General features: G+C 29.7%; 1 protein-coding gene across 1 annotated transcript in view; it reads left to right on the plus strand.

The window, feature by feature from the left end:
• LOC108754010 overlaps positions 1-6,115 on the plus strand; it is a 16,473-nt gene extending 10,358 nt beyond the window's left edge. Inside the window, exons 2-4 of the mRNA XM_018496012.1 lie at positions 3,586-3,674; positions 3,839-4,063; positions 5,287-6,115. Of these exons, the coding sequence (XP_018351514.1) occupies positions 3,591-3,674; positions 3,839-4,063; positions 5,287-5,922 (945 nt within the window). The 5' untranslated portion in view covers positions 3,586-3,590 and the 3' untranslated portion in view covers positions 5,923-6,115. The remainder of the gene's footprint in view (positions 1-3,585; positions 3,675-3,838; positions 4,064-5,286) is intronic.
• Positions 6,116-12,305: the final 6,190 nt, after the last annotated feature.

Raw genomic sequence — 12,305 nt, forward strand, 5'->3', positions numbered from 1 at the left:
TCAGGACTTAGAGTTAGTTTAATAAACTTTCCGTGACACCACTGTTTTATGTATGGTATGTTGATGAAATTACTTTAACTGTCGACAATGCTCATATTGATGAGATTCTTATTAAATTCAATTCTTACCATCCACGACTACAATTTACAATGGAAATTAGTGGAGATTCATTAAATTTCCTGGACATTTGCTTGATAAAAAAAGATGAGACTCTTACTTTCGATTGGTATTGTAAACCTACACTTTTAGGTCGTTTTCTTAATTATTTTTCATGGCATTCTCTTTGTCAAAAAATTGGCACGATTGGTTTGATCGATAAAGTCTTATTACTTTCTCATCCGAGTTTTCATAAAAAGAATTTTGACTTAGTTATAAAAATCTTGCTGAATAATGGCTATCCTCTAAGTTTAATATTTTCAAGTAAAAAAAAAAGACTTTACACACAATTTGATCTCTTTAATCGTGTTGATGATTTTATTATTGATGAACAATTGACAACCAAAGAAGATAAGAAGAATAAACAATTTTTCTTATCATTTATTTCCACAAAAATCAATATGCTCTTTAAAAATGTACCATTTTTACGTATGGCTTATAGAGGCATAAATAAGCTCAATAGATTCATTAAGGTTCAGAAAAATGTTCTATCTCAATCTTCTCAACCTAGCTTATAAGATTGACTGTAAAGATTGTGATGCATCTTATGTTGGACAGACAAATAGATGTCTAAAAATGCGTATTAATGAACATAAGAATCATATTAATAGAAACACAACTCAACATTTCTGTTATTACACAACATCGGATGGACTTTGGTCATGATTTTAATTTCAACGTACATATCTTAGACAAAGAGCAAATTCTACATAAAAGATTATTATCAGAGATGATACACATTAAGAAACAAAAACAAGGCCTGAATTTACAAAACAATACACTTTCTCTTGATCCGTTATATATTGATCTATTTTCAGAGACGTAATGCTTCTAATCTATATCGTTTATACTTTGTTACTTATTATTTATATTTTTATTTATTTTCTTTGTAAGTACATCTGTTATCCACTGTTGCTCTCACTTTCATTTTACATCTGTCTACCAAACAGTTATGTCGTGTCTTATATCTTTAAAATTTATTTCATATAAGTGAACTAAAATCAGTTTTTTACTGTTATTTATATTAACTTTTTAATTTATTCACATTTGCATTATAAATGGAACAGTTTAATGGAACGTGTGCAACAAACCTTATAAAATTAGTTCAATCTTGATAGTCATGTAAGTTTTTTATCATTTTTTTTCATGTTAGCATTTTTGTAATCATTTATAAATCTTAGGACGGTCGCGTTTTTTAAAACAAAATATTTTTGTTTTTAGTTAACTTAGTAATTAAATGACCAAGATTAACTCAGACATCACCATCACGTGTTTTCTCTTCTCTTTATGTTCTTAGTTTATATATGTATGCGTTATCATTTTGTTAATTTATCTTTTGTACTGAAGAGGACCTTGACCGTAAGTCGAAACGTATACGTTTAATATTCACTTTGAATAAATGATATTATAAAATACATACTAATAACCAGTGTCGGCTCAAATTGGCATTTTATTTATTATTTTTTAGAATTTTCTTTAGAGCCTATTGATTTTATTGTTTATAATTTTAAAAAACAAAATAGCGACGCTACAGCGCCTTTTTTGGAGGCTTGCATGTGAAGACATCCGCGGTGAACAGCAGAACAGGTCCAAGGTACGCTGTGGCCAAAAATTAAAAAATTATTTTTAATCTGCATTAAATTTGCTAGAGAAATACCTGGCAGAATTAAAAAAATATTGAAAAATGTGAAAATGGTGCACGCGTGAAAAAAAAAGTTCAATTTTCTCGTAAAAATTTGACATAAAAATATGAATAACAAAAAAATATGTAAGTTATCGCAAAAATCACAGGTATTTCTTTAGATAATTCAATTGACAATAACTGAGCCAAATTTCAAAGCATTTGAATTAATTTTGTAGTAGTTCTAGTGTCCACCGTTTTCGGAAACACTATTCTGAGAAAAACGCAATTAAAGTTTCAACAACAATCCCTATTCGTCGTATTTTGAACACATCGCACTGATTTTTAACCGAAACCGGTAAATATAATCTATATTAAAATTGTGTGTCAATATCATCTACCGTACAGGTATGTAACTATAACGTCAAATAATGACGGAACTATTCATGAACGGAACAGTTTAACAGCGGCGTGAAGGTACAGCTTTGCTGTGCACCGCTCGACATAATCAACTGTATCTTCGTTAATATTGGGAATTTCACTTTCGGATAAAAAATTTTATATTTTTAAGACCATATTTTTAAGTCAACCATTAATGGTTAGTTATAGGGTTGGTTAAGTTATATATATTTATATAATATTTTTTTAAAACTAAATTAAGTTAATGGCTTATAAAATTAATTAGTTAAATTAAAATTGAATGAAGAAAAATCTAACTCAGTTAAAGTTACGTTGAGATTAAATTAACTTAAGTTAAATAAAAAATTTATTTTAAAAACGTTCATTTTATTAAATCAGATACTAATTTTTCTTAAAATTAGGTTACTTTAAATAACAAAACAATTATAATACAGATTATCAGATAAATATTTTATTTAATATTTTATTTGTTAAAATTATATAAAATAAAAAAAATAAAGACATTTTTTGTAATAAAAATTTAATTTTTTGTATTTCTACATAAGTAATTGTTTTAATTTTGTAAAAGTTTAACTTTGTACTTTTCTTTGCGCTGCACGTTCATTGAAAATTATATAAATAAAAAGTTTTTATTCTTTCTCTTTATCACTTATTAGATAAAATAACATTAGATAAAACAAGTATAACGCAATAACACTGATAGCATTTCCTAAATACAGATCCAACGTATCTTTGAACTATGAGCGCCGCGATAATTACACAAAGATTGAGCTCCTTCTAAATTAATTCTCTAATGTAAATTCTCTAATTTAAAATTTTATAGAAAATATATTAGCATTTAGAGAGATAAAAAAAACTTTAACTTAATAAAACAAAAAATTAATAAATTAAAGTTTTAAGATAACTAAATTGAATTAAAAATTATTAAGTCATTTAATTATTTATAACGTTTAATTTAACTTTTATTTAATTTATTAACTAGAGTCACTATTCACATTTGTAACTGAAAAAATTAAGTTCTAAAAAAGAAAAAACTATTTATTAACTTGGTAGAAAATTATTGATTAATCAAATAGTATCGCTGAAAGAATATTTTCTCAACCTTATTAAAAGTTATTTTGTTATTTTTGTTTTACGACCCTTAAAAGCTATCCTTTTTAAGTTGTGATGATTTTTTATGAAGTTAGGTTAGATTATATACATTTGAATATTGATAAATTAATGTTTATTTAATTTATTTAGTATATTTAATATAATAACTAAAAAAAATCATTTATTGTGACTTATAATCATTCATCTTCTAAATATCTTAACTATTTTATTTGCATTGTCCAATATATAAAGTGGAAAAATTTGGATATCTTCGATCTTTCTTTATACTGTTTCAGAAATCATGGGGACGATATGGCGGCTTTCCGCGATGATGCTTTTATTAATAATGTATTCTGCTCTGCTCAGTGCTCATCGTGAACACAAGGTTCGTCTCTGTTCGTTAACCATCCATGGTCATCCATTCATTAAACGATCTTTTTCTTTTGGAATTCTGTAAAAAAATAATTTTGAATTAATATTATTAATCTGATATTTTTTCTTATTCATATATTAAATTGAACTTACAAAAAAAACTTAAATTTTTGTTAGGTCCACAATATCGTGCTGTATCCTGATAAGCACAGTTGGTGCAAGACGACGCCTATAAAACAGGTAGTGACATGGCCTCAGTGTTCTTCGCAGGAATTGGACAATAACGTTTGCGTCGGTGCTTGTTTTTCATATATGGTTCCTCACAGTGAACCCTCCGCACCTGGAGATCTCATAAGACCTTATTGCGATTCCTGTCAACCTCTCGATAGTGTTTGGCACACTGTGAGTTTATCAATAAACTACATATAAACTAATAAATTTAGAAAGCTATAAATTTAAACAAGTATTTAATATACTTTAATTTGCAATATGTAATTTATTGAGTTTGACACTGAAATTTTGTTTTCGGTTTCGGTCAGTTTTGATAAAAGATCAAAGTTTCAATTTGATTTCGGTTTTGGCCGAAATTAAGAGAAAATTTCGGTAAGTAATCCGAAACTGTACAAATTGCAACGCGCCGACAAGCATTCAAAAAACTATATGTTATCATCAGCTGATTCACGCTAATTGCTGCAAACCACACCGACGTTATTCCTTCCTTCTTTATTCTTTTTTACTCATCAAGTCGCCAATGTCTAGTGCCTGAAATTCCTTATATACAATAATTTAAGGAATAATAAGATATTAATAAAATCTTAATTTTTAAATAGTACATAAATATTTTGAAATTTTTCAATGATTCTCTGAAAATCATATGGCGTTTGTCCAATTTCGGTCGGACTCTAATAATTTATTAAGAATTTTTTACATGATCGTTTTTTATTTAAAAAATCTTGGATGTATAAAAATATTGAAAGTGTTTTTTCTTAGAAACAATTAAATGATGCATAAATGATAAAACATTTAAAAAATTACTTTTCTCTAATATTAATAATTCTTATAAAGAGAAAAAGTAAATAAAAGAAGCACAATTCAATATGGCACAAATTCAACAAATATTTTTCTATTTTTGAATTTTTCCATTTTCTGCTATATTGATTGTACTATTTTGAATTTCTACAATTTGACTTTGGACTCATAATCAGCGATCCAAAAAATATATAAATACAAATATTAATAAGAATCTAGCAGAAGAAATGTGTCTCTATAAGGATTATATTATAGTTTCCTTCTTACAATATGTTACTCATTTTCTTGTAAATTACTCATATATGCGAAGAAAATTATCACGTTGATTAAAAACATATTTAGCGCTTATCTTTATTATCTTGATATCCTTAATGCACCTGATAAAATTGATCGATAAAGTCACAACAAATTACATTTTATCATTAATCTTGTTTTTAAAAGTTTATATCTATTTATAACATTGTTTCATTCCTTTTTGTTTCTTATAATTTTTCGAATTTTACATTCTTACTAAAAAAAAAAGTTTATTTTTTAAATAAAAGATTTAAATATAATTATTCAAAAATTAACTATTGAAAATTATTCCGTATTCTCAGGTTACGTTAGATTGCAAAGACGAACAAAATAATCCAGTAACTATGCAAAAGAAGGTGCAGATTATCACAAACTGTTCCTGCAGTTCCTGCATGGAGACTTCGAAGATCAAGCCGGACTATAACACCTTACTGCAGTCCCTAACAGAGGAGAATTTGGACAAGAATGTGAATGTGGCACACGAGACGCCCGATTTACTGCTGGATCCGAACTTAAATGCGTCGAAGAATACAACAAGAGAATTTAACGGAACGCAAATCAATGAGCGGTTCCATCAACTCGTCAAGAAATTGAAAGAATCGCAAAAGCTGGACGAACCACATATGAAGGAATTGTTTTCTAAATATGAAGAAGAGGTCAACTTGGAAAAATTGAAGGAAACGATTAAGAAGTATACTCAAGAAAACAAGGAAGGCCAGCATGAACATCATCATCAGCATCAGCATGAGCATCAGCATCAACATCAGCAGCAACAACAGCATCTTCATCACGGACCACATCACTCTTTAGTGTTGGACTCGGACGTGAAGGAAAAGATCGACGTGGAACCGCATTACTTGCACCCCGCTGTGGCTGGACAAGAGATCAGTTACCACGACAACATTCTGATGAGTAAGGAGAAGAAGAAGAACTTCTAGGTCCATCGAAGCGGAATTCGTCATTGTACGAGAGTCGCTTTCGTTCGCCACGCTCGCAAAATGTAGTCGGTTGAGATTCACAAAAGTGCGTAGATATACATTTATAAGCGAACGATTGGGATACCTAGTCTACTATCTGATTTTAATTCTACGTATTTGTTTACATAACGATAATTGGATCGTGAGATATTAATTGTTGATTTATTAATAATTGTTTTTACAAAATTATATAATAATGATTTCATACATTTTTATACAAAGGATTATTTTTACAAAAAAGAGGCAATAATTTCCATTATATTTTATATTGTATAGCTTATCGTAAAATAACTTTTAAAAAAATGAGATACGAATTCAAATAAATGTAAACCCGGTATTTTGAAATTAATGCCGTCGCTAATATACACGAAAGAAAAATCGTAAGAGCGTGCGTGAGAGAATGGAAAGATTGGGATGGGAGAAAATTCTAATATATATTTAATTGTTATTGCGTTAATTAATTATTTAAATAGCTGCATGACAATCGGGGCGTTTACTCGATTTTGAGCATACGGAGTGACGCTATAGTGAGATTTTATATCCCGATCGATAAAATTATATGAACGATGATCGAATCTGACTTGATTCAACATCGACCTCTAAAACATATATGGATTGTATTATTCTCCTTAAAGAATAAAAAAACCCTCATGGTCAACATTCACGCTTTCTTGATAAGATTCTTGCGAACATTTCTTCATTTTTGTGTATATGTCCTCTTCATTTTTGTGTATATGTTCTCTTTATGAGAAATATGTGTAAGAATATTGCGCTCATGACGTTATGTGCTTAGAAATACTACGACATGCTTAGAAATTTTAAATCTTTCTTTAACACGAATCTTTTCATTTTTTATATTTCCTTATATTTATTCTTCATAATTATCGTGTACTACATGGGAAAAAATTGTTTTTGCAACGACTTCAACGCCATTCGACCACGCTACAAGCGATTGTGTCGAATCCAGTGTGGAATTGTCACAACTCCACATTGATAATAGCGCGATTCGGTAATTTTCACGATTTCACGTGACTATTATCCACCACTACAAGAGGCGGGCTTGTGTCACTTTGAAGCTGTCACTCCATCAGTTGATCAGTATACAGTATGATTAAATCATACCAACAGGTAACATGTAAGCGTTGTGTTGAATCCATCCTGAAGCTGACACAGTTCCACACAGGAAAAAATTTGTATTTGCGACGATTTTAGCGAAACTTTACGCCTCCTTCGCACGCTAAGGTGTGTTCAGATTCCTATTTGGATACTTCTTAAATGTCTTATCATCCTTGTTTAACATTCGGTAAATAACAAGGATAACGTGACATCCGCAGAGCATCCAAGGAATTCGAACACGTCCCTACAAGTTGTATCTAATCTAGTGTGGAGTTGTCACAGTTCCACATTAGTAACAGCGCCACACGACTTGAATCTTGAAGTCGTTGCAAACGTAAATTTTTTCCGTGTATAAGAACTCTTGATTTCTATCTTTAACAAAATTAAATTTCATTAATTTCCATTTTATTTCTTTAACTGTGCTTTAATTCTTTGAGGTACTTTTTCTATACTTATAAATGAATTAGTATTATTTCAAGAAAAACTTTTTATTTACATTACAGATAAAAAGCATTTCTTTGTTTCATTAAGTTATCAATTATTAATTATTAATTAGGTACATAAATGATATAGTAGATAAGAATTAAATATCTTTTACTGAAAAGATCTTGCACAGAACACTGGATTTTTTGGCCTCGGTGAAATTGATTGCAATTACAGTATGTCATAATTCTTCATTTCACTGATCAAAAGTTTCCTTAGGGGAAACTTTAAAAGAACAGATTTTGCTATATTATTTGAAAGTTGCTAATACTTGGATTTAATCGGAACAATATTTTTATCAATAAAACTCATTTTTTAAATATAACTGTACCTTAATATTTCATATTAAGATGAATTAATTGACATAAAGAAAACCACATAGTGTATAAGTTAAAAGTGTATAGTTTACGAGTATGCATATTGCAAATTGCAGAATTTTTTTTAAAAGTAATTATGTGTTCGAATCAGGATCGATCGCAAATATATTCTTTAATTTTTGTGATCATTACAAATGGACTATTTTCTTAAAGCATCCGTAATTATCAGTATTGATATCTCCAGAGAAGATATCATTGAGAAGGAATTTCGGCGAAACATAGTTTTGATAAATTTCTCAATACTATCATGTTGATCTAGATCATTGATGAATCGGCTGACGAGCAAATGTCTTATAATGATAAGAGAAGACGACTTTTGGCCGATGGTGGTGGTAGCACATACTGCCTAGTGTGGTGGAAAGAGAACGATCGACGGCGTGATGTATTGGTGAGAGAGCACAGTGTCTTTCGATGCGCCGTCGCGCACTGTCGTCGATTTCTCGATCGCGATTTCGCGCTCGCGTGATCGAGAAATGCTCCGCGTGTCGAAAATCCACCGAAATACTCTTCCAATGAAATGGCGGTGGACCTATCAAACCCAGCACGATGTAGACGGAAACCCAACGGTTTTCGCCCCTAAATTCTACATTCAATAATTATTTTTCAAATTGCAGAGTTTATTGCCATTTCGAAACGTATGCACATGGGCGGAGCGTAGTCGTTCTAATCTGATATAAAGTGTAACTAGAATCAACTTTTATGGACTGTGGTTGGTGGATTAAAAGAAAAAAATATATACCTCTTGTAAAAAAAAAATCAGTATTTTTTCTATTCGAAGTGTTATAGGATTAGTTAAGCGTGCAACGCATGAAGATAGTTTACATTTATCTCACGAGGAAGCAGATTGCCGAGAACTACGAGAAAATAGTAATTTACTAGCTGTTGATCATCGAACGATATCAAGATGGATACAACAGCGAATGGTAAGACTTCCCCAGATCGTTTATCCAAGTATATTATGAAATTGAAGTGTGATTTATGAGACGAAAGATTGGTCTCTCATCATCCTTGTCAAACCGTTTCGCTGCATCGTTCGCTTCGTTTGTCAATATATGTCGTGTCTGGTTATCGGCCTTATGTTCGCAATCCTTAATACGCTAATATCACATTGTCGTTTTAATCATACTAATTATTATTTACTTACACTGATAAACTTTTAAATTGCACAATTTCGTGTCGCGCGACTATCAATATGAATTCCTAAAGCAAACACTTGTTTCGTTTGATAGACAATTTAAACAATCGCATATGAATAATATCTTACATGAATAATATGACGTTATAAAATCTTAGATAAATAATATAATAAACTCACGACTAAAATATATAGATTAGAGAAATTACATTTCCAGTATAAGCAACATTAAATATTTTACATAATATAGACATACTTGAAATGTTTCTTACTCATTTGTGTGTTATCTTTTGTGTCCATTTTCAATAGACTGTGCACTTTGTATATAATTTTTTGCGTCAATTTTCAGTGTATATATTTTACGTTAAATAATAATCGTTATATAATAAAATAAGATATGCTCAAAAAAATGATTCTAAAAAGAAGTATTAAGAGACTTAAGAGAATAAATTGACGTGATAATTCTCTTAGCCGCAACTTATATTAGGGTCATATTTTTGCAAAAAATTACAAAGATAAGGTAAAACTTTCAATTTATTTATCCAAGCATAAAATTAAAACACACGATTTATGAAACCAAAGATTAAACTAGTTTAAAATCGTGTTAGGTAAAACGTATCAATGCAAATAAATATTGTAAAGTTAATATGTCTATATCTATATATAAAAACTTAAATTAATGATAATATGAATAAAAATAAAGAATCTCTCAATAAGAATAAAATTACATTAATGAAATATTAAACATTTTAACAAAATTGACTTGTAGCCCTTCTATTTTACCATTGTGATATATATATATATATATATATATATATAGAGAGAGAGAGAGAGAGAGAGTTGTATTATATGATACATTTTTAATAAACTTTTAATTTATAAAGTATTGTATGAAGAATTTTATTTGAATACATATACATATATATGTAACTGTTATTTAAATAAAATTCTTTATAAATTAAATACCTTATAAATTAAAAGTTTATTGAAAATATTAGTATTATATAATACAACAGTATATTTAAAAAAATTTGATGCCTACGTATATTACTTTTTAAAGATATTGATCACAAAAGGCATTTTTTAGTAATATGACTTTTCGGTAATTGACATTATTACAGTATTATTAACATAATTATACTGCCTTTTGTATTTGTCTCTACTGTCTTTTGCATTTTTAATTATAAAATATTACATAAAACTGCTACACTTATCTCCTCGCCTATCTTTTTGACGGACGATTTTTTAGAAAATATAGAGAGTTAATAAGTTGTGCAAGATTTATGTGCGCAACAAGCGTATACACATAAATCCTGTCATATTACATAATCAGCAATTCTTTTTTATATTTTAGAGTTGATTATGGCGCGACGAGTCAGAAAATATATCTTTATATAAGTGAGTAGAAAAGCTTGTAGCTAATTTAAGTGTAATTTAAATATGCCGCAAGATTGTATCTTCGCGTAATATCCTCTTGAGAGCTAGATATTAGCGATATCATTGGTACAGAAAATTTTACTCATATGTTTTTAATGGCAAACATTAAAATAGCCGTCGCTTATATTTAATTGTATATTTAATTGCATCAAATTGAATCGAGTCGAAAAGAACAACAAATTCAGCTGGTAACATTGTCCTCGACCTCTGCACCGTTTAAAGTCGCGACCGCTTAGACAAAAGTAATATTGTTCAATTGCTAACGATGTGTCACTCAATGTTTCGACATTGATGAGCCTTTAATTCTGTTTAACACTTCAATTAAGAAAACGCGCCAATCGTTATCTTCACCCAGTTTATCTGTTCGGAGAAATGTCTTTCTGCGAAGATGTAACCTTACGTTCTCACTTTCTTTTATGAGTTATTTTGCTCCACAGTATAATCCATTTATTTTTCTCACATATTTAATCATCAATTAATCGTGAATTTCGAATTTATTGAGAACGTCAAATGCTACGATAAAGAGTAGTGCGAATTATTATCGGACACAAGCAATTTTAAGTGTAAATAAGCAGTAAACTACAAAACTATAATTTATCGTGGCAATTTCGCAACTTAATGCGAATATAAATGCACAAGCCTTATCTGTTTGCTGCAAAAAGCCATCCACCTGCAAACGGAAAAACACTTGTGATGCAGTTGAGAAATTTTTTAAAGTTCTTCATTTGCAGAATTAGCGATCACATTTAAGTTATTAACCAATAAAAACTTATAACTAATAAAAATTTGACATGAAAATGTTTGGAAATGTTAAAAATAAATATGAATAATGAACATTTAAAAAGTAAAGGGATATTAGGAATTAATTAATAATTATAACACAAAAGATAGAAATAATTAAGATTAATAACATATCTACATTATTTTAATAATTGTATTAATAATTGTATACATATATTAATAATTAAGATTAATAATTATATATCGAAAGATAAAAATCTAAACACAAGAATGTGTTCAATTAAAAAATCTTATATTTGCATTGTTAAATATCTTCAAATGGGAGTTACTCTAAAATTTTAAAAGCTGTTTAAATGCCCGCAACTGAGAATACGTGTCAGAAGTGTGTTAGCTAAAACGAGGTATAGACCACGAGGGTCTGATCGTTCGATATTCCAACTATGAGACCTCGTGAGACGCGAGGGAACAAGAGGGAAATAGCAGGCAGAAACGGCAGGAGGGAGTCGGAGTAAAAGACGAAGAGACGAAGTTGGATGAATGAAGACAGCCGGTACGATCAGTCAGCAGAGCCTGGAGCGAGATATGGAGGTGAAAAGAATGCGTACCTGTTACCGGAAGCCAGATAATGACAGAAGGGAAAGTTGATTTAAATCTGATTAAGGAAAGATGATTTAAATCAGAACCGTAATTAGCGAGAACGGTGACGAGGAAACTCGGTCGCGCCGGCGCTAGCGAAAAAATGAGTCATGGTCGGCATCGACGATGATGTCGACGTTCGTCATCGTTATAAGTTGAGCAGCTAATAGTAGGGGAACACTCCAGGTGCGGCTATACAAGAACAGAAGTCAAAGGAAATGTGATGCATGTTCTACCTGCCAGACTTTTGAAATGTCTTAGACAAAGTAAAAATCATGATTCGAACGAAATAATTAAGTTAAAAACCTTACGAAATAATTTACTGATTTTTAATTATGTGCCCCTTAATTACTATTTTATTTAAGAACAACTTATTTACAAATGACAGGTAAAATGTGGTTTTAATTTAGATTCAATTT

The sequence above is a fragment of the Trachymyrmex septentrionalis genome, unplaced genomic scaffold (genome assembly GCF_001594115.1).
Source record: "Trachymyrmex septentrionalis isolate Tsep2-gDNA-1 unplaced genomic scaffold, Tsep1.0 scaffold74, whole genome shotgun sequence".
NCBI classification, from domain to species: domain Eukaryota; kingdom Metazoa; phylum Arthropoda; class Insecta; order Hymenoptera; family Formicidae; genus Trachymyrmex; species Trachymyrmex septentrionalis.